This window comes from Notolabrus celidotus, chromosome 8 (assembly GCF_009762535.1).
Source record: "Notolabrus celidotus isolate fNotCel1 chromosome 8, fNotCel1.pri, whole genome shotgun sequence".
Taxonomy (NCBI): domain Eukaryota; kingdom Metazoa; phylum Chordata; class Actinopteri; order Labriformes; family Labridae; genus Notolabrus; species Notolabrus celidotus.
Genome location: NC_048279.1, coordinates 36,852,403 through 36,875,438, shown reverse-complemented (window position 1 = coordinate 36,875,438; position 23,036 = coordinate 36,852,403). Strand labels below are relative to the sequence as shown.

The window sequence follows — 23,036 nt, the reverse complement described above, 5'->3', positions numbered from 1 at the left end:
TTTACTTTTTAAAATGTTTTAAATGTAATTTGTTTTCTTGTTCATATTTATTGTTTTTAATTGTTTAATTTTTTAAATGTTTTAAATGTAATTTGTTTTCTTGTTCATATTTATTGTTTTTAATTGTTTAATTTTTTAAATGTTTTAAATGTAATTTGTTTTCTTGTTCTTATTTATTGTTTTTAATTGTTTTACTTTTTTAAATGTTTTAAATGTAATTTGTTTTCTTGTTCTTATTTATTGTTTTTAATTGTTTTACTTTTTTAAATGTTTTGAATGTAATTTGTTTTCTTGTTCTTATTTATTGTTTTTAATTGTTTTACTTTTTTAAATGTTTTAAATGTAATTTGTTTTCTTGTTCTTATTTATTGTTTTTAATTGTTTTACTTTTTTAAATGTTTTAAATGTAATTTGTTTTCTTGTTCTTATTGTACTGTCCTAATTGTTTTCTGTGTCCTCGCTGTATTTGTTGTCAGTCTGATTTCTATCTTTTAGAACACCTTGTTTTTCTGATTTCTAACCGTTGTCACTCCTGACAGCAGAACTACAACCTGCTCGTGTTTCCTGCCGCCATGTTGTTTGGTCGCATTATTCTGGTCTGTGAAACCCCCTCGGAGTGAGCCCTCCTTGCTCTCGGTGCTGTGAAACCCCCTCGGAGTGAGCCCTCCTGGTCCTGGTCCTCTTGACAGCTGCTCTCTGAGAGGAACGGAAGACATTTTGATCCGTTGCGGTCGGTCCGGGTCCGTTATCAGAGTGTGAGCCTGAAGTCCGGGCTGCCGGTCTGCGGGGTCAGTCTCCAGTGTGAGCTTGTAGAAGAAGAAGAAGAAGAAGAGAAAGAACAGAGAGAAGAAGAAAGAAGACGAACAAACTGTTCACCTGTTAGCATAGCGAGCTAGCTAAGCGGATCACTAAAGCTAAGTCCTAGATGCTAGTTAGCTAGCGTCACCTAGCTGGCCTCCTCCTCCTCCTCCTCTTCCTCCTCCTCCTCCTCCTCCTCCTCCTCGACAGCCGGTCCCTTCACGCCGACACAATGGCTTTAAAACGAATCAGCAAGGTAAGGGAATCCTGTGTTTGACCCCTGAAATGAACCGAAGTGTGTAAATGTTTTGTTTTCAGGAGCTGCAGAGTCAGTTAGCATCGTTAGCTCAATAAAACAATGGCTCAGTTTACTGACCTGACGTTAGCTTAGCATCAGTCAGGCCTGAAACACTGAGGGGCTAATTCAGACTCCTTTTAAATATAACCTGCTGTTATTACACACACACACACACACACACACACACACACACACACACACACACACACACACACACACACCGACCTCTGTCCTCACTACAGTCTCAGGTGAACTTTTTTAACTTCACTCTACATTAACTTGAATTTAATAACACAATATGAATATAAATATTTATTTCAAACTGGAGATTTATTATTTTTAATCCAAATAAAACCTCTTAATGCTAAATATTTATCTTTAAGGCTTTCAAACAATAAAAAAAAAAAAATCTATTCATTGCATTTTTTTTCTTTTTACTGTATTAATCATTCTTTTCTTAATGTTTGAACCAAGTGGCAACCTCCGGTCTAAAAATAAGAGTCCAATGTGGAAGTGTTAAAAACTGGAGTTCATGGAGGATCCACTTGAGGCTGGCTCATTGACTGGTTAAAATATGGACGTAGTATCCGTGACGTCACCCATCTGTTCCTGAGCGCTGTTTGGAAGCCAATCGACGGCGGCAGCCATATTGGAAATGCGGAACTCAACCAGGAAGAGTGTGATGTAAAGGGGCGGAGTTTGAGCCTCCTAGCCAACAGCTATGTGTTCCCGACCGGGAGTCACGCCAGTCATGTCCTTATTTGGGCAAAAACTCGTAATCTTAATATGTTAGAAAAAAATTCACCCCCCTACAGAGTGTGCCGATAGAGAGATTAGCTATCCAGACTCCACTCGTTTTTTGAACCAGGCTGTAAACATGTTTATATCTGCTGTAAAGATCGGCTTTTTCCCATTCATGTGTATGTGACTTCCTGTACTTCTGGAGCCAGCCTCAAGTAGTTGGGAGGGACAGTGTTGACATTCAAAGTCCCTCTCTCTGAACAGAAGTTTACTCCGTGACTACCAACGGCAGCTTTAAGTAATTCTTTATTTGTGAATGAAATAAATGTTCTCAAATCTTCACTTTTAGATTTATTATTAAATGAAAGCTGCTCTGTGGATGAAACCACGACTCAGAGGAGGAGACAGTGACACAGATCACACCGCTACACATAAAGACATATGCAGGAGTGGTAGTTTGATCGCTCACTGACGTCCAGGGATCCCTGGATAAAGCTTCTGCACTCTTCAGGAGTTCCAGTCTCTGTTTCGTAAAGGTCCTGTATTACCCCTTTTGGACCAACGTGAACCGGGTTGTATTTCCGGGCTGGTGCTTGCGCTGGTTCAGAGCTGGTTGAACTCGCAAACCAACGCAGCACCTGTTTGTTTTTCCGCCCGCTCTCTCCCATGGAAGAGAGTGACCGCTTTTCCCAGCAGCCCTAGCGTGAACTTTCCCTCACAACAACAACGATGGAGGACAACGGCAGCTCGTCTCCTCGGCCGACCGCTGCTCTGTCTTGGAATCCATTAGACTCTTTGATTTGTTCGCTGCAGGACGATGGAGGAAACACGTTTGGTTTGTTATTGATCACGGCAACCCCGCCCCCTGCCCCTGACATATGCGGTTTGCGGTTCTAGACCACCAAAGAATTGGAGCCGCTCTGGAACCGGTTTTCCCGGCCAGGAGCCGGTTCACTCGCAGTCGAAACACAAAAAAACGGTTCTCAATTGAGCGCCGGCTCCAAACCGGCCCTGAAACTGCCTCGGTTTCAGGGCCGGTTTCCGCCCGCTCGAGCCCCTGGAAGAGGCACGTCATGACGTCAGATTTACGTGACCGCTTTTCCCAGCAGCGCTAGCAGAACCTTTCCCTCACTACAACAACAATGGCGGACAACGTAGCATGCTTGCTAATGTTGCTTTTCATAACCACATGAGGTCCTGAAGAGAACTTATCCAACTTCACCAACACTCGTCGTGCTTTACATTGCAACGACTTCACTCCTCATCCCTGACGACGTAAGAGGTTCTCGGTTCGTGGTTCTAGACCAGCAAAGAGTTGGGGCTGCTCTGGAACCTGTCTTCCTGGCCGGGGGCCGGTTCTCGTAACACAAAAAAACTGGTTCTCAGTTGAGCACCGGCTCCAGACCCGCCCTGAAACTGCCTTGGTGGAAAAGGGGGTAATACATGAGCGAAATAAAAGTAGTCCAATGAGCCGTCTAAACCAGCCTTCACCTGGATTTTAAATATTTAAACCAGTCCGTGTTTCATCTGAGAGTCGACATACAAACCTGACTGAAACTATAATCATCATTTACTTTATTCTAGTGTTCATTTCATGGTTTTAAATGGCGTCAGGTAAGAAAACAAACTTACCAATAAGAGCAGGATTAACGATTCGAGGAGTCAAAGGTCTGGTCTCACCCTGTCATGATTCTATTCCCCATCACTACCTGCTAATCGTACATTATCCTGTTACTACCCGGCTACTGACTGAAGACAGAAACACGTTGGTAAAAACAGCTTTGAAGCCGTTAATGTCACAGCTGATGAATTTAAGTAACTGTGGTTAAACTTGGGGCCTTAGATTAGAACGATAAGAATAAACTGAATTAGATTTTTAATCAAATGAAGGAGAGTTAAAGGTCTCTGCAGGTTAGTGGAATCATAATATTTGTGTTAAATCATCGTCTGTTTACTTCACAATAAACTGGATTTCTCTCTGTTAAAACATAGACTTCACCTCAGAGAACACGGAGTCACGCCTCCTTTCTAAAGATGGATTTAGAAGGAATAAAATAATTAAATAAAGTCACCACCTTGATGTAAAAAAATTAAATATAAAATACATAAATAATACAAATAAAATGAAAATAAATAAATAATAAACAATACAATTAAAAACAAATAAATAGATAATACACAATACAATAAAACCAATTGATACAAAGATAAACAATAAACAAATGTTAATACAATAAAATAAATATATAATACAAATTAAAAAAATTGAAAAAATAAAATGTAAATAATAATAAACAATACAATAAAAATAAATGATACAAATAAATAAAATGAAGATAAATAAGCAAAAAACAATAAAAAAATTATTATAAAATAAATATATAATGCAAATGAAAAAAACAGAAAAAATAAAATGTAAATAAATAATAAGCAATAACAAGAATAAAATAAATTAACAATAATAGATAATAATAGAAATAAAATAAAAATAATCGACCAAATTCAACTTCCTATTTAAAATTAAATTATTCTTTTTTGCAAGTTGAACAGTGTAGGATTATTTTCATTTTGCTTTTTCCTCCACTTCATATTTTTATTTGAAATATCTAAAATGCATCTGTTTTAATTCACAGATATTATTAAAGAGCTGTTCATTAAAATGTTAAACAAAACCCAGAGAGTGTGAAACAGTCTGCAGAGTTTAAATGAACATGTGGCCGTGTTACAGTTAGCTCAAGTATTTCTGAATAAGAGGCTTTCTGTCAGATTTCAGAGTGTGTGGTGCAACGCTCGGCCCGCTGAAAGCTTCATGAGAAGTTCTATGATCGACAAAATACACGAAACAGGAACATGTTCGATAACCGCAGGGGAAAGGGAAGTGATGCAGGGCGGCAGGAGTCAGAGAATAATGCAAAATATTCAAATTCAGAATAAGAGCAGAATGCTTTTCTTCTTCTTCTTCTTCTTCTTCTTCTTCACGGACTGTTACCTGTGGAGCAGGTGTGAAGCTCCAGACGCATCTGAACCTCTGAGACGAGTCAGGATGAGATCAGAGATTTACTGTGTGAAATATCTCAGGTGGAAACTGTCCATACGTTTATGTTTCTGAATTCTTAAAATGAGTAGACTTTAAGCAGACGGTCCTGACGGAGACTTAGAGAAGCTGGATGAGGGTAAAAGAGGGACATTTGGATGTGTGTAGTTGATTTAAAGTCATTCTAAAGAGATAAAGTAGAGAATAAAAACACAGCGTGTGTTTCAGCCCGGGCTAGTGTCCGCCCTCACAGCTGCTTCTGTCACAGTCACTCTCTGAATTCCTGCCCGTTTTCTCGCCTCCTAAACGCAGCCAAACCTGAAAGATGAGCCCTGTGTGCAGAGCCTGTATGTCACATACCGACACACACACACACACACACACACACACACACACACACACACACACACACACACACACACACAGGCAGGGTCAATTTGGCTGCAGGGAGACCTGAAGGCTTGAAACACAAACCTGTGGTTCTATAAGCAGCGCGGCTATATCCTGATCTCTGCTGTCCGGAGTAAAAATAGATCCTCTGCTGACACATCAGAACTGAGACGTGTGTGTGTGTGTGTGTCTGTTTCTGTGTGTTCACATGTCCAAGCTGCACGCCGTCAACGTGTGTGTGTATGTCTGTGTGTGTGTGTGAACATTAGGGATGAGATGACACTTTTCCACAAAACGATCCACAAAATGTAAAAAGTTAAACGTGATGTCTTCAAAGCTCCTGTGAGGAGGTTTTTGGTGATGTCTTTAAAGCTCCTGTGAGGAGGTTCTTGGTGATGTCTTGAGGTTCTTGGTGATGTCTTTAAATCTCCTGTGAGGAGGTGTTTGGTGATGTCTTTAAAGCTCCTGTGAGGAGGTTCTTGGTGATGTCTTTAAAGCTCCTGTGAGGAGGTTTTTGGTGAAGTCTTTAAAGCTCCTGTGAGGAGGTTTTTGGTGATGTCTTTAAAGCTCCTGTGAGGAGGTGTTTGGTGATGTCTTTAAAGCTCCTGTGAGGAGGTTCTTAGTGTCTTTAAAGCTCCTGTGAGGAGGTTCTTAGTGTCTTTAAAGCTCCTGTGAGGAGCTTCTTGGTGATGTCTTTAAAGCTCCTGTGAGGAGGTTTTTGTTGAAGTCTTTAAAGCTCCTGTGAGGAGGTTTTTGGTGATGTCTTTAAAGCTCCTGTGAGGAGGTGTTTGGTGATGTCTTTAAAGCTCCTGTGAGGAGGTTTTTGGTGATGTCTTTAAAGCTCCTGTGAGGAGGTTCTTAGTGTCTTTAAAGCTCCTGTGAGGAGGTGTTTGGTGATGTCTTTAAAGCTCCTGTGAGGAGGTTCTTAGTGATGTCTTTAAAGCTCCTGTGAGGAGGTTTTTGGTGATGTCTTTAAAGCTCCTGTGAGGAGGTTTTTGGTGATGTCTTTAAAGCTCCTGTGAGGAGGTGTTTGGTGATGTCTTTAAAGCTCCTGTGAGGAGGTTCTTGGTGATGTCTTTAAAGCTCCTGTGAGGAGGTGTTTGGTGATGTCTTTAAAGCTCCTGTGAGGAGGTGTTTGGTGATGTCTTTAAAGCTCCTGTGAGGAGGTTCTTAGTGTCTTTAAAGCTCCTGTGAGGAGGTTCTTAGTGATGTCTTTAAAGCTCCTGTGAGGAGGTGTTTGGTGATGTCTTTAAAGCTCCTGTGAGGAGGTTCTTAGTGATGTCTTTAAAGCTCCTGTGAGGAGGTGTTTGGTGATGTCTTTAAAGCTCCTGTGAGGAGGTTCTTGGTGATGTCTTTAAAGCTCCTGTGAGGAGGTGTTTGGTGATGTCTTTAAAGCTCCTGTGAGGAGGTTCTTGGTGATGTCTTTAAAGCTCCTGTGAGGAGGTGTTTGGTGATGTCTTTAAAGCTCCTGTGAGGAGGTTCTTAGTGTCTTTAAAGCTCCTGTGAGGAGGTTCTTGGTGATGTCTTTAAAGCTCCTGTGAGGAGGTGTTTGGTGATGTCTTTAAAGCTCCTGTGAGGAGGTTTTTGGTGATGTCTTTAAAGCTCCTGTGAGGAGGTTTTTGGTGATGTCTCTAAAGCTCCTGTGAGGAGGTTTTTGGTGATGTCTTTAAAGCTCCTGTGAGGAGGTTTTTGGTGATGTCTCTAAAGCTCCTGTGAGGAGGTTCTTGGTGATGTCTTTAAAGCTCCTGTGAGGAGGTTTTTGGTGATGTCTCTAAAGCTCCTGTGAGGAGGTTCTTGGTGATGTCTTTAAAGCTCCTGTGAGGAGGTTTTTGGTGATGTCTCTAAAGCTCCTGTGAGGAGGTTTTTGGTGATGTCTTTAAAGCTCCTGTGAGGAGGTTCTTGGTGATATCTTTAAAGCTCCTGTGAGGAGGTTTTTTGGTGATGTCTTTATGTGAGCTACAGAAATAAACCAGATCATGACAGAGGAGAGTGGTCGTATTAGTCATCATAAATTAAGAGTCATTGTTTGATTTAAGAATGAAATAATCGAATCCAAAAAATATCAGAAACAGTGGAACTGTCATGTTTGGCTTTTTGCTCCATGACTCTGTGTCTAAATGAATCTCTGATCAATGTTGCTCTTTAAAGGGGACATATCACGCTTTTTTCATCAATATATATTGGTCTAAGAGGTCCCCAAAACATGTCTTTAAAGTTTATGCTCAAAAAAACACTTTGAAATCAGATTTTGGCATGCCTGAAAAGTCCTCTTCTTCATTCCTCATCAGAACACTCTGTTTTCCCTCTGACCACGCCCCCTCAGGAAGTGGATGTGCCTCGGCTCTCCAGCACGTTGATCTAATGTTTACATGTTGGCTGAATATACACGGCTGCTCAGAGATCGCGTTACTTCAACCCTCTGAATCTGATCCTGACGGAGAGGCGCCTGCAGCAGGACCTTTCTGAACCATTGGTCACAGATTTAGTGTTTCTTGTTGTTTTATTTGTCAGCATGTCGACATGTGTCTTGGTACACAGCTACAAACATGTAGCTATGTGGCTATGCTAACTAGCGCTAGCACTTATCCATGATAAATAAAAATCATCCACTAGATCTTCAAATCTGCAGACGTGGGGAGTAAAACCGACCTCTGCCAGAAAGGCAGCAGGACCTTTCTGAAGGATTGGTCACAGATTTAGTGTTTCTTGTTGTTTTATTTGTCAGTATGTCGACGTGTGTCTTGGTACACAGCTACAGCTACAGCTATGAACATATAGCTATGTGGCTATGCTAATTAGCGCTAGCACTTATCCATGACAAATAAAAATCATCCACTAGATCTTCAAATCTGCAGACGTGGGGAGTCAAAGCGACCTTTGTGTTTATTAAGACAGCCTACAACTAGCATGCCTCCCTCCTAAGCTCCTTGTTAGCACACATGTGTGCAGGTAATGAAAAACGGAGGAGGGGTTGAGTTGTGTTTTATACAGTCTATGGGCTGAACAAGCTCCGAGCTCTGACTCCGTGACAGACCGGATATTGTTGTGACGTAACAAAAACACTGAAGTCTGAAACGGCTGGTTTCAGCACACATTTACAGAAAGGTGGAGAAATCAGAACAGGGGCAGAATGGATTTTTTTCATTCTCGGGGGGTTTGTAGACAGGGACACATATTTCAGGTAAAGAACCATTAAAAAGTCAATTTAGCATGATATGTCACCTTTAATATTTCCCCACACGTCTGTTTACGAACGTCCGCCTGATGCAGGGTCGGATGCTAACCGGGTTAATAATGCGCCCGTGAAGGAGTCTGAGCGAAACAGCTGTTTGACCACAAGACGAAGTGACAACTGTGTCAAAAGTCAGCCGCCGGCCGGGAGTGAAATCTGAAACACAAACAGGATTACTGAACGAGTCCTGCAGAACAGACCAGTTTTCTGCTCGGGGTAAAGGTTCAGGTGTACCGGGTGTACCGGACTCTCCGTCATACTTAGAGTTTGATTCAGTCGACTGTTTCCAACGAGCTCCGACGTGTTGGAGGAAACCTGAGCAGAGACGGATCAGAGGCACATCAGAGTCCTCTGCTCTCACTTTCTCTCACAGGACACTTCTGCAAAGTCCTCTCACTTCCACGTCTGCTTTGTTTTTGTTGCTTAACGCTCGGCTGATCCACACACGCACACACACAGATCTGTGGTCAGCTTCATGAGGCGTGATCATGAGGGCGACATGCGTGTGACTGTTTGTGCCCGACATGTTTCAGACTCAGAGAACAAAAAGGCGGCGGTTATCAGTCGCCCTCTTTCTGCCGTCAGACGCCGTATTTTGAATATTTTCACATCCCTGCCTCGCTGTCAGACGACTTTTCCTCCAGCGATCTCTGCGGCTTTTACTCGTGTTTAATGAGATTTAACCTGCGTTGTTTTTATTTCTTTCTTTCCTTGTTGAACGCCGTCAAACTGAATTTTCTAGAGATTTAAATCCATCACGTCATGCTCCAGCTCTTTAATCCTGCAGCTGAAAGATGATTATTGAAAAGCAGAGCGCTCTGCACTGTACTCTGGCGCTGACTCGCCCCGTCTCTGAGTCTCTTCATGACGGTTTCGCTCAGGCGGCGTTCTGACAGGTGTGTTGTGACGGATCTGAGACCTGATGCTTCTTCACGCTGCAAAACTGGATTTTCTCGATCTTCTTTGTGCAAGAAACAAAACCCCTCTGAAAGCGAAATGAACCCAGCAACATGATTTATTTATGTAAAAAACCCTCCTCCTGTGTCAGACCAGATCTGTATTTATTGATCACTGATCAGAGAGGGAACGGCTCCAGTCGGGTGAAACTGAAGGAAGCAGCGTGCAGCCAGATGTCACAAACAGGAAACAGATCCGAACTACCAAATGCAAAACACGGAGCTACAGCGGAGTCACCTGATGCACACGGAGTGATTGTTGACAGAGAAAAGACAAACCCCTCAACTTAACTCCTTTTTATTTATACAACAGCTTTCATACATTCAAGCAGGCAGCTCCAAGGGCTTCACAAAGAACAGAGGGACAGAAATAACAGAAGTAACATGAGACAAAACTAAATCAAGATGAGGAGAGTGATATGAAATACTTACAATCTTTATGATTACATCAATAAAATCCAAATCAGAAAAATACAATCATTTCACTAAAATAAAAAAAACAAATAAGAGAAATATCAGAAAAATTAAATCTAATTATTACAATAAAATCAATGAAATAAAATCAGAAAAATACAATAAAATTATAAAATAAAAACAGATAAATATCAGAAAAATAAAATCTAATTATTACAATAAAATCAATGAAATCAAATCAGAAAAATACAATAAAATTATAAAATAAAAACAGATAAATATCAGAAAAATAAAATCTTATTATTTCAATAAAACCTATAAATTAAAATCAGATAATACCATATAAATAAAATAACATACTTACAATAAAATAAATTAAATAAAATCAGATAAATACCAGAAAAATAAAATGTAATTATTACTTTAAAACCTATAAATTAAAATCAGAGAAGTATCAGAATAATCAAATAATTACAATACAATCAATAAAATAAAATCAGAGAAATATCAGAAAAATACAATGTCAATAAAATCTAATCATTAAACTGAAACCAGATAAATACCAGAAAATTAAAAAAGATGCAATAAAATCAATCAAATAAAATCTGAGAAACATCAGAAAAATAAATCAAAAAAAAAAAAAAAAAAACATAAATATCAGAAAAATAAAATCTAATTATTACAATAAAAGTAATATAATAAAGTCAGATAAATACAAAATACAGTCAGATAATACAAAACAATAAATAAATGATTTCAATAAAATAAATTCAGAAGTATCAGGATAATAAAATAATTACAATAAAATCAATACAATGAAATCAGATCAATACAAGAAACATGATTATAATTATTTTAGATAAATACTATAAAAATAAAATAACATACTTACAATCAAATCACTAAAATAAAATCAGAGAAATACCAGAAAATAAATAAATAAATAATAATATAAGATGCAATAAAAAAATAAAAATGATGCTAAAACAATGGTCATAATGGAAATAAAACCTGGAGGAGGTGCAGAGATAACTTACACTAAAGAGTGTTGTGATAAAAAGAGGACATTAAACTTTTAAACCAATCCTTTATTTCTCTCTGTGTTTCAGGAACTGACCGATCTGTCCAGAGATCCTCCGGCTCAGTGCTCCGCCGGGCCTGTGGGTGAAGACAGTAAGACGATTTCTTTAACACAAGCAGCCTTCCGTCACAGAGTTAACGTGATGAATTAACGTCCTGTTTCCTCCTTTTCCAGTGTTTCATTGGCAAGCTACTATTATGGGGCCGGTGAGTATCAAGCTGCTGAAACCTGGACATCCTCCTAAGAGTAGAACCATGTCTTTGGTTACTTAGGATGACTTAGAGGTTCTGATTTCTGATCACTTTGTTCTTAAAGATGCTTCTGTCTGTGTTTCCTGTCTAACGCTCGTCCTCTCTCTGTGTTTCTGCTGCAGCCCGACAGTCCCTATCAGGGCGGAGTTTTTTTCCTGACTATTCATTTCCCCACAGATTATCCCTTCAAACCACCCAAGGTCAGTCCTCTCCCTGCTCCCCAACACACGCTTTCTAACATCAAATACTCTCCACAACTTTTATCACATCATACAGTGTGCTCTGAACGAAGGCTGCATGGTACATCGCTCACTGTCACCACTCGAGCCGTCGTCACATCAGAAAATTCAACCAGGCGCAGGAAACCCTAATTCTTAACTTCCTGCAGGCCTTTCTCCAATCAATGAGTCGACGGCCTCCTCTGTTATTTCTCACTTTCAGACCTTCACTGAACGTTTCTTTGCAATCAGCTGGAAGAGCTCACTGCTGAGCTCGTAGTTTTCTTTGACTCGATGCTTCATTAAATTGATGAAAATATTGCAAGTTGTTTTTCGACCGGAGGAACTTTACCCCTGAACTATGTGCGTTTCGACCGGTGGACCCAGGGTCTACATTTATTTCAGGGGTAGATAATCTCCCTCCTAAAAAGCCCCTGCTAGGGGGGTAGTACTTTTCAAAGGTCCCGGGACTTTTAAGAGGCAGGGCCTGCAATGCTGAACGTGTCTGATTGGTAGATTAACTGCAGTGTTTTTATTCCGCCCTCCGTCCACAATAACATCACACACATCTGTGATTCTCTTGATTTCTCTTTCTTTCATTAGTTTTTATTTGTTCTATCTTTTTTGTATGTGTGTGTACTTTTCAAAAGAAGAAGCTGTGATTCTCTTGATTTAGCAGCTTGTAACAGTAGTCTTCTCTCAGCCCACCGTGAATGCGTCTCTCCTCCCGGTGTTCCGGTTTTAAAAGTCACCCTGTAAACTGGAGACCTTCAGCTGAACGTGTCAGTGTTTGTGGAGTTCACACAGCTGTTGAAACACAGAGGGAGTTCCTGGGAATGCAAACTAGTTTAGTTTTTATTAAGATTTCAAAATATCCTCATCAGATATTTAATGATGGTCTAAAGACGTTTATGAGGGATGCATCAGAGTCTCCAGTTAACAGGGTCGCTGTTTAAACCAAAACACCGGCCGATCTCTGCGATCACGGCTTTTTGAGTTCAAAAGGATTTTAAAGCCGTGTTGAAACGTCTTTGCTACTCGCGCTTATCTCCTCTCACGTGTTGATTCAGTGAATCCATCTGTGATGAAATATAGCACCATCTAAAACAGACCAGCTGAGTCTCTTCATGCTAACAGGCTAACTGTTGTGTTACTCAGAATGATACCTGCCTGTCCGTCTGCTTCTATGGTGTCATCTGTGATGAATGGCATTCGTCTTTGTGTTACTGCCCTCTACTGGTCTGGTGGTGTAGTGCATTTACTTTTTGTTTTCCATACGTCACTCGCCTGATTTACACAATCTACCCGGGACTTCAGCCCGCAGTAGAAACGTAGACAACAATGGGGGACCAGGAACCTTTTAGTTCAGGGGAAAGTAGTTCTGGGGGCTAAAAGACCCCGGAACCCTTGGTCCAAATGCACCTTAACGGAAGACACATCTCCAAACGTCTCTGTAGTGAGCGCCTTGCATGCTTCTCTGCCGAGCACAATGCACAAACTCACAGACGCCCTGAAGAGATCTGCATCATATATCAAGCTGTTTGAGTCGGTATCCGATCAACATCTGACACCAGGAGTGGATCCTGCATCCCTACATGCATGAAACACATCAACGTTCTCACAAACATGTTGCAGCAGCTTCTTCTTTTTTTTTCCAGTACCATGCAGCCCTCGTCTCATCCAGAACTTTAATTTAACAGCTTTCTCATTGTTTCTGCAAAGATCAAACGTCTGCTTTAATAATGATTGTTTTTCTCTCATCAGGTCGCCTTTACAACAAGAATTTATCACCCAAATATTAACAGTAATGGCAGCATCTGCTTGGATATATTGAGATCACAGTGGTCTCCTGCATTAACTATCTCTAAAGGTGAGAAACACAAACTGTGAGGTGCAAACAGCTCCCTCAAACTCAGACTCTTCTGTCTGATGTTCATATTTCATTATTGGGTGTTAGAGATGTGACACTCAGGCTCATAAAAGAGAGACAAGTGTGTTTTACAGACGTGAAGAAACTGTCCATGTTTACAGTGTTCCTCTGTTTCTTTCTCCTCAGTCCTTTTGTCCATTTGTTCTCTGTTATGTGACCCGAACCCTGACGACCCGCTAGTGCCAGAGATCGCCCGCATCTACAAAACAGACCCCACCAAGTGAGTCCACGTTTATAAAACATAAACACAACATATTGATCGTTTTCAGTCAGCGTGAGCAGCGTGAAGCCTGGAGGGTCATGAGGAGTGAAACGATGCAAACGAAGGAGACAACTACTTGTATATGTATTTTTATTTCAGATTGAACATGCCTAAAACATACCTACACATTACAAAACAAGTAAATGACCTAATGGTCTATACCGTAACACTTTGAAGACCGTAGACCTCTCGCTCGCCCCCCTCCCCTCTCTCTGTGCGCAATGCGCTGAGTGAGTGCTGAGCAAGACTTGTGAGAGAAATTAAAGGTCCTGACTCTTGTCCCTAATATAGGCAGGCTTCATTCAGTGATTGAAGCAAATATTATTAACATTAATTGAAAAAGTAGTCCACTTACATTCTTGGCGCTTGTATAAAAAGGGAGAGGAAAAACTGCATTTTATCCCAGTGTCACTGATTGTTGGGCTCTTTTAGTCAACTGTCTATGTAGGGTCTTAGGCCTGACAGGTTATTTGCCAAAAACACAAGACAGGCCACATGTGAAGGAGACAGTCCACATGTGAAGGAGACAGTCCACATGTGAAGGAGACAGTCCACATGTGAAGAGGCCAGAGCCGATCAGACAGTCCACATGTGAAGGAGACAGTCCACATGTGAAGAGGCCAGAGCCGATCAGACAGTCCACATGTGAAGAGGTCAGAGTCAATCAGACAGTCCACATGTGAAGAGGCCAGAGCCAATCAGACAGTCCACATGTGAAGAGGCCAGAGCCGATCAGACAGTCCACATGTGAAGGAGACAGTCCACATGTGAAGAGGCCAGAGCCGATCAGACAGTCCACATGTGAAGAGGCCAGAGCCGATCAGACAGTCCACATGTGAAGAGGCCAGAGCCGATCAGACAGTCCACATGTGAAGAGGTCAGAGTCAATCAGACAGTCCACATGTGAAGAGGCCAGAGCCAATCAGACAGTCCACATGTGAAGAGGCCAGAGCCGATCAGACAGTCCACATGTGAAGAGGCCAGAGCCGATCAGACAGTCCACATGTGAAGGAGACAGTCCACATGTGAAGGAGACAGTCCACATGTGAAGGAGACAGTCCGCATGTGAAGAGGCCAGAGCCGATCAGACAGTCCACATGTGAAGAGGCCAGAGCCGATTAGACAGTCCACATGTGAAGAGGCCAGAGCCGATCAGACAGTCCACATGTGAAGAGGCCAGAGCCGATCAGACAGTCCACATGTGAAGAGGCCAGATCTCTTTTTATTCACTATATTCCCAGCGGATGAAAAGACCATAGACTGTAAATAAAAATGGACAGCGTTGCTCCGCCTCTTCCCGTTGTACGGTTCTGAAGCCAAAAAATCCCTCTCCTGGGCGCCGCCATTGTGCAGCCAGAGCCTGTGAAGCCACGGTAACAAGCTCCGCCCTACAGCGTAACGTCACAAGACGCTGTGTGTCCTTTGAAGTTTCACTCTACGGCGTCTGTGAATCAAACAGGAAGTAAAACCCTGTTTTTTAAACTCTAATAACCAACGAAGAAGAAACTGTTCAGGAAAAAGAGGCCTTGAACACAAAACAGTCAAATACTAACTACATATCACCACAGCGTACGGATATGAGAAACATTCGTACCACGTGTATTTATTTTTAAAAGTTTGACAGAGTTTTTGACCTATACTGCAGCCAGCCACCAGGGGGCAGTCACACTGCTGAAAGCTTCACCACCTGCCGAGGGAACTTCTCCCTTGGAAAAGATGCGTTCAGAGCGCACTGAGGATCCGGGGATGAAAAGATTTCTCTCTGCTGTGTGCTTCACGCTGTGCATGTGTGACTCCTGTGACCTGTCCCTGACCCGTCCTGCAGTGCGCCCACTCGCAAAGCAGCCGCTGATGTTTTTTTCCCACAGTCGAATATTAATTTTCACAATCAAATCTCTGTTTTTTTAACATTCGTATATAGAATATTCGTTGACAGCCCTACCGTCCACGCAAACCGACCTTGTCAGAACGACATCGACTAAACAAACATGAATTAAAATACTCTGTTTACTCCAACTTCCCGTTAATGAACTGTTCAAAGATCAAAGACGTGTGGACTTTGATCCTTGCTTTGTTCCCTCAGCGGGGACAGAGGAGCGTCTGATAGAATGAATCCACGTCTCCTCCTCTCAGGGTTTTTTTTCTCTGATGGATTCTTAAGAAGCAGAACCCGGGCTTGTCTCCTCGTCTTATAAACGAACAACAACTGTCGTAGCAGGAGGAAGACTTTCATGCCCTCCAGGGGGGGCGGGGCCATACGCGTGACATCACGCGACATATCTTTGTCGCTCACCCGGCTATAAACAGAAGCTCAGTGTGTTTTCACTCAGCATGCAATCAAGAGATGTGTGTGACGCCACAGAGGATCAAACACACCTCAGGCCGTGATATTAAAGCTCCTCTGAGGAGTTTCCAGCTGGTTATCAAACACTGATATTAACACTGATGCATCTTAATAACCTTCAATAGAAAACCAGACGGTCAGGGCGAGACGGGTCATTTCTGTATGTTTGTTTGTCTGAAGTCGCCGCTGCAGGGTCCACGCTGCTGAAACACACCGTGTGTTCCACCGTTACAAACAAACATACCGCTTTGTCCACAGGAGGGCGCCAAACTCGTCTTCCTGTCAGACGAGGGAGACTTTCTGTGGACTGCAGAATTCTTCCTGAGGTTTAATCCTGAAATCAGAAATCCCCGTTCCTGATGGAATCACTAATGTCAGAGATTTGTTTTCCTGTGCCCGAGCCTTCTGTAGACAGATGTTCTAATGAAAGAGGCTGAGTGTGTGTGAAGACGCTCTGATGGGAGTCATGCAAAGCAGAGCGCGGTTTCTAACCTTTGACCTTGTCCTGCCGGTTGGCCTCAGGTATAACAGACTAGCCAGGGAGTGGACAGAGAAGTATGCCATGCTGTGAGGGTAAGAGCTCAGCTGCCTGCATCATGTGGATGTTCAAGTGACTGACTGAAGCACGTTGATGCAAAGCATGGCAGAGTCTGAGCTCCTGTTTGAGAAGCAAAGGATGCATCGTCGGGGCACTGCAGGCTGGATTCAGCTCTGACGTTCACTCAGTGAGCGTGTTGGAGAGACATTTGAAAAGAGGGAGCACCAGGAGAGTGTTTCCACAGCTTCATACCACGTCTCAGAGACACCAGCGCTCTTTCTCCTGCACGCCCGTTACCGCTCTGTGTTTGAAGTCAAAGCTGCTCTTCAGTCTGCACATTATAAAAACTACTGACAGAGTCTAGTCCTTCACTCTGTGAGATCTGCTCCTGCTGACACCGATGCTGCGAGTCTCTCAGGACTCAGGAGAAACCGTGTCATTGTTTGTTTCTGGAGTCATTGATTTGATCTAAACCGTGACTGTGCACATCCTCCTCCTGTCAGATACACGTTCATGCTGCAGGCGAACATGATGACAGGTTACGGCGTCAATTCAGTGCCAAAAATCCACATGCATAAAAACCATTATCGGCGCGCATTAAGACAACTCTCTGCACTCTCTGTACACGCTCACTGTCACTCTCTGCACTCTCTGTACACGCTCGCTGTCACTCTCTGCACTCTCTGTACACGCTCACTGTCACTCTCACTCTCTGTACTCTCTGTACACGCTCCCTGTCACCCTCTGCACTCTCTGCACTCTGTACATGCTCGCTGTCACTCTCTGTACTCTCTGTACACGCTCCCTGTCACCCTCTGCACTCTGTACATGCTCGCTGTCACTCTGCATGCTCACTGTCACTCTCTGTACTCTCTGTACACGCTCACTGTCACTCTCTGCACGCTCGCTGTCACTCTCTGCACTCTCTGTACACGCTCACTGTCACTCTCTGCACGCTCGCTGTCACTCTCTGCACTCTCTGTACACGCTCACTGTCACTCTCTGCATGCTCACTGTCACTCTCTGCACTCTCTGTACACGCTCACTGTCACTCTGTACACGCTCGCTGTCACTCTCTGCACTCTCTGTACACGCTCGCTGTCACTCTCTGCACTCTCTGTACACGCTCGCTGTCACTCTCTGCACTCTCTGTACACGCTCGCTGTCACTCTCTGCACTCTCTGTACACGCTCGCTGTCACTCTCTGCACTCTCTGCACTCTGTACATGCTCGCTGTCACTCTCTGCACTCTCTGCACTCTGTACATGCTCGCTTTCACTCTCTGCACTCTGTACACGCTCACTGTCACCCTCTGCACTCTCTGCACTCTGTACATGCTCGCTGTCACTCTGTGCACTCTGTACACGCTCACTGTCACCCTCTGCACTCTCTGCACTCTGTACACGCTCACTGTCACTCTGTGCACTCTCTGTACACGCTCACTGTCACCCTCTGCACTCTCTGCACTCTGTACATGCTCGCTGTCACTCTGTGCACTCTGTACACGCTCACTGTCACCCTCTGCACTCTCTGCACTCTGTACATGCTCGCTGTCACTCTGTGCACTCTGTACACGCTCACTGTCACTCTCTGCATTGCCGTCTATTCAATGCCCGCCCCCGGAGCGCCAAAACTCAGAGAGTTACAGCGAACGTGTACAGAGAGACCGTGAGCGCTCAGGGAGTCGTCTTAAAGGGATATTCCAGTGTTTTTGAAGTGGGGTTGTATGAGTTTTATATCAATAGTAATTGTAGGGGCCACAATGGATGCTGCTCAGCTCGGCCCCTGTGATGAGAAACTGCAGGAGGAATGGAACGCTACGGTTTCTGCAGACAGCGTCAATCTGTCACCTGATTTAGAGAATGTTGAAAGATTCTGACCCCACTTCAAAAACACTGAAATATCCCTTTAATGCTCGCCGCTAACACTCGTGATCCGAAACACGAGGCGCACAGATTGATGTAACCTTTATTTAAACAGCGTGGGTCGACAGAGCGCAGAGAAATGTGTGTGAGAGTGTGTTTCTAGGCATGGCATCGTCCTGCTCTCTGCTCCCCTATACCTGGACTCACCTCTCTCTCTCTCTCTATCTTTGTGTGTGTGTGTGTGTGTGTGTGTGTGTCTCTGCAGGTACAACAGGACAGCTCAGGAATGGACTCAGAAATACGCCATGTGATCCTCCTCCTCACTGCTGGAACAAACTCTTTGATTTCCTCCTCCTCTTCATCAGCCAATAACAGCAATTTGTTCATGTTTTTCTGTTGGTCCTCTTCCTCCTCACCTTTAAATGCTTTTAAAGTCTTTATTTGCCCTTTTTCTCTGCTTTCTAAACAATAAATAAATAAACAAAGTGAGGGGCCGAGGACTCTGAGCTGTGAATGTGCCAACTGCAAAACAAAAAGCCCCCAAAAAACCCCGGAGCGGACTCAGTCAGACCGGACCGGACGGAGAACTGTTACAGTAATTAAACAGAGTAATGGAATGCATGTCAGTGATTGGTTCATGTGCTGCTGCTGAGTCCACTTTCAAAAGAAACGACGACAGCTTTTTGGTTTTATTCAGTTTTCTTGTTGTTTTGTTGTTTTTAGACGAGAGAGCCGTTAGTTCATCCATCATCCACACACTGTTCTCCTCTTTTTGCACTGAAGATGAAACTCAAAGCTCTCAATGGCTGATTGATCAACTAATAGCTCTGTGATGTTTTCTTTCTCAATAAAGTTGAACAAATTGCACTTTCTCCTGGTGAGCTTTCTTCATTTGATGCCGATGTCCGCTCTCCTCCTCCTCCTCCTCTCTGCAGAGCGCTGCAGGGCGAGGAGCAGCTTTCGCTTTGCAGAACTCTGCAGAATAAAGACGGGAAACTGGGAGCGCCATGTTGTGGTTTCATTGGGCCTCATTCACTAACAGTGTATGAACGTTTGAAGCACCAATCTGGGATTCATCAATCGAATCAGGAATTTGTTCTTACACTGCGAACAAAAATAGAACTTCCTCAGATCATGCGTACGCACAAATGATAACGACCAACTGTCTCAGAAAATGTAAACACATACTCTTTTAAAGGTGACATATTCTGCTCTTTGTCATCAACATATATTGGTCTAAGAGGTCCCCAAAACATGTCTTTAAAGTTTATTGCTCATAAAAACACTTTGAAATCAGATTCTGGTCTGCCTGTAAACCCCTCTTTTTCAGCCCTGCTCAGAACAGGCTGTTTTCTGTGTCTGTGCCTTTAAATGAGAATGAGCTCTCTGACCACGCCCCCTCAGGAAGTGGGTGTGGCCTCGGCTGTCCGGCACGTTGATCTAATGTTTACATGTTGGCTGAATATACACGGCTGCTCACAGACCCGCGTTACTTCAACCCTCTGAATCTGATCCAGAATCTGATCCTGACGGAGAGGCGCCTGCAGCAGGACCTTTCTGAACCATTGGTCACAGATTTAGTGTTTCTTGTTGTTTTATTTGTCAGCATGTCGACGTGTGTCTTGGTACACAGCTACCAACATGTAGCTATGTGGCTATGCTAACTAGCGCTAGCACTTATCCATGATAAATAAAAATCATCCACTAGATCTTCAAATCTGCAGACGTGGGGAGTCAAAGCGACCTTTGTGTTTATTAAGACAGCCTACAACTAGCATGCCTCCCTCCTAAGCTCCTTGTTAGCACACGTGTGCAGGGAATGAAAAACGGAGGAGGGGTTGAGTTGTATTTTATACAGTCTATGGGCTGAACAAGCTCCGAGCTCTGACTTCCTGTTACAGACCGGATGGCGTTGTGACGTATGAAAAACACTGAAAACTGAAACGGCTGGTTTCAGCACACATTTACAGAAAGGTGGAGAAATCAGAACAGGGGCAGAATGGAGTCTTTGACTTTTCAGGGGGTTTGTAGACAGGGACACAGATTTCAGGTAGAGAACCATTAAAAAGTCCATTTTGCAGGATATGTCACCTTTAACTAAATGCATGACATATTTAAACTACTGTCAGTGAAAGGAAAAAGCCAGATGACTGTCATAAAGCCATCTGGCAAAAAGAAAGGCAGAAAACTCATCACATTCTCTATTTTCAAGGTTTTATTTCAAGGTTAGTTTCTATTTTTGTCAATATTTTTATTAGAATGGGTAAAATGTAATATTTTAGACAGCTATAAAAAGAACAAAACATTTGGAAGACATTCCACGACCCCCCATTTGTGTCTCTGGACCCCCACAGTACATTGACGTTCCAATAAAGGTTGTTGATAACATGAAGCCTGTGAAGTTTGACTTTTTGCACCATTACAATACTTAAAGGCAGCGAGTCTTCATCACCGAGTAAACGTGTGATATAATAATAATATCTGACATCTAGGAGGGCTCTCTGTGGAGCGCTGTATACTGCCCCCTGGTGGGCTGGATATAAAGAGGCAGGCCCACTAAAGCTTCATGATGCTAACAGAACTATGGAACAACTTGTTGGTGTAGAAGTCTTTTATGACAGAGGTATGAAGTTTGACTGATGGTTGTTTTTATCTCGTTTATTTCTGTACATTTTTATAAATACATTTAACAATTGTAAATAGAAGAATACAAAAAGAACAAAGCTCACTTCTTTCTTTAATTTTAAAATTAAATTTAGATTACATTTAGATTATAAATAACAAAAGAAAATAACATATTTTTTTAAATAAAGTTTTAATAAAAAAATTAACCAATTGTAAATATGAGTATGAACAAAGAACAGAACTTACTTCTTTATTTTATTATTTAATTTTGATTAGAATATATTTAATAAATGTTTGTAAATAAAAATATAGAAAAATAACTCTTTTTTTTTTTATTATTAAATTTAGATTAGAAATATATTTATTAAATTTTTAGCTATAATTTCCAAAAGAAAATAACATTTTTTATTTAAATAAAGTTTTAAAAAATGCATTTAACATTTGTCAATAGAAGTATAAAAAAAGGACAGAACTTCTTTATTGTTATTATTTAATTCAGATTATAAATATATTTAATAAATATTTGTAAATAGAAGAATAATAGAAAAATAACTCACTTCTTTCTTTATCTTTTAAATTAAATTTAGATTATAAATTTGTGTAATAAATATTTGTTTATAAAACTATAAAAGTAAAAAAATCACATCTTTCTATTTTAAATTAAATTTTGATAAATACATTTAACAAAGAAGTATAACAAAAATAATAGAACTTAATTATTTATTTTATAAATTAAATTCAGATTATAAATATATTTGATTAATATTTGTAAATAACACGTCTTTCTTTTTTGAATTAGGTTTTGAATACAAATATATTTATTAAATGTAAATAAATTACAAAAGAAAAATAGAAATAAATGGCCAGGTGTGGACCAGGGGTGGACCAGGTGATGGCCAGGTGTGGACCAGGTGTGGGTCAGGTGTGGGCCAGGTGTGGACCAGGGGTGGACCAGGTGATGGCCAGGTGTGGGCCAGGTGTGGACCAGGTGTGGGTCAGGTGTGGGTCAGGTGTGGGCCAGGTGTGGACCAGGGGTGGACCAGGTGATGGCCAGGTGTGGACCAGGGGTGGACCAGGTGATGGCCAGGTGTGGATCAGGTGTGGGCCAGGTGTGGGCCAGGTGTGGACCAGGTGATGGCAAGGTGTGGGCCAGGTGTGGACCAGGTGTCGGTCAGGTGTGGGCCAGGTGTGGACCAGGTGTGGACCAGGTGTGGACCAGGGGTGGACCAGGTGTGGGTCAGGTGTGGGCCAGGTGTGGACCAGGGGTGGACCAGGTGATGGCCAGGTGTGGACCAGGTGTGGGCCAGGTGTGGACCAGGGGTGGACCAGGTGATGGCAAGGTGTGGACCAGGTGTGGGCCAGGTGTGGACCAGGTGTGGGCCAGGTGTGGACCAGGTGTGGACCAGGGGTGGACCAGGTGATGGCAAGGTGTGGACCAGGTGTGGGCCAGGTGTGGACCAGGTGTGGGTCAGGTGTGGGCCAGGTGTGGGCCAGGTGTGGGCCAGGTGTGGACCAGGGGTGGACCAGGTGATGGCAAGGTGTGGACCAGGTGTGGGCCAGGTGTGGACCAGGTGTGGGTCAGGTGTGGACCAGGGGTGGACCAGGTGTGGGTCAGGTGTGGGCCAGGTGTGGGCCAGGTGTGGGCCAGGTGTGGACCAGGGGTGGACCAGGTGATGGCCAGGTGTGGGTCAGGTGTGGACCAGGGGTGGACCAGGTGATGGCCAGGTGTGGGCCAGGTGTGGGTCAGGTGTGGGCCAGGTGTGGGTCAGGTGTGGGCCAGGTGTGGACCAGGGGTGGACCAGGTGATGGCCAGGTGTGGGTCAGGTGTGGGCCAGGTGTGGGCCAGGTGTGGACCAGGGGTGGACCAGGTGATGGCCAGGTGTGGGCCAGGTGTGGACCAGGTGATGGCCAGGTGTGGGCCAGGTGTGGGTCAGGTGTGGGCCAGGTGTGGACCAGGGGTGGACCAGGTGATGGCCAGGTGTGGGCCAGGTGTGGACCAGGTGTGGACCAGGTGTGGGCCAGGTGTGGACCAGGGGTGGACCAGGTGATGGCCAGGTGT

General features: G+C 43.1%; 1 protein-coding gene across 1 annotated transcript; it reads left to right on the top strand.

Annotated features, from left to right (window-relative positions):
• The first annotated feature begins 530 nt into the window (after positions 1–530).
• Positions 531–19,219, top strand: LOC117816953 (ubiquitin-conjugating enzyme E2 D3-like). Its single transcript, XM_034689355.1, has 7 exons — positions 531–1,054; positions 10,973–11,036; positions 11,119–11,150; positions 11,318–11,395; positions 13,178–13,283; positions 13,470–13,563; positions 18,618–19,219. The coding sequence occupies exons 1-7, from the start codon at positions 1,031–1,033 to the stop codon at positions 18,661–18,663; spliced, it is 444 nt and encodes a 147-aa protein (XP_034545246.1). The 5' UTR covers positions 531–1,030; the 3' UTR covers positions 18,664–19,219.
• Positions 19,220–23,036: the final 3,817 nt, after the last annotated feature.

Bases quoted from the DNA above. Each gene is read 5' to 3' on its own strand.
- LOC117816953 (XM_034689355.1), top strand. From the start codon at position 1,031: ATGGCTTTAAAACGAATCAGCAAG. The intron at 11,037-11,118 runs GTAAGACGATTT...CTCCTTTTCCAG, and splicing joins CGGGCCTGTGGGTGAAGACA to TGTTTCATTGGCAAGCTACT. The intron at 11,151-11,317 runs GTGAGTATCAAG...TTTCTGCTGCAG, and splicing joins AAGCTACTATTATGGGGCCG to CCCGACAGTCCCTATCAGGG.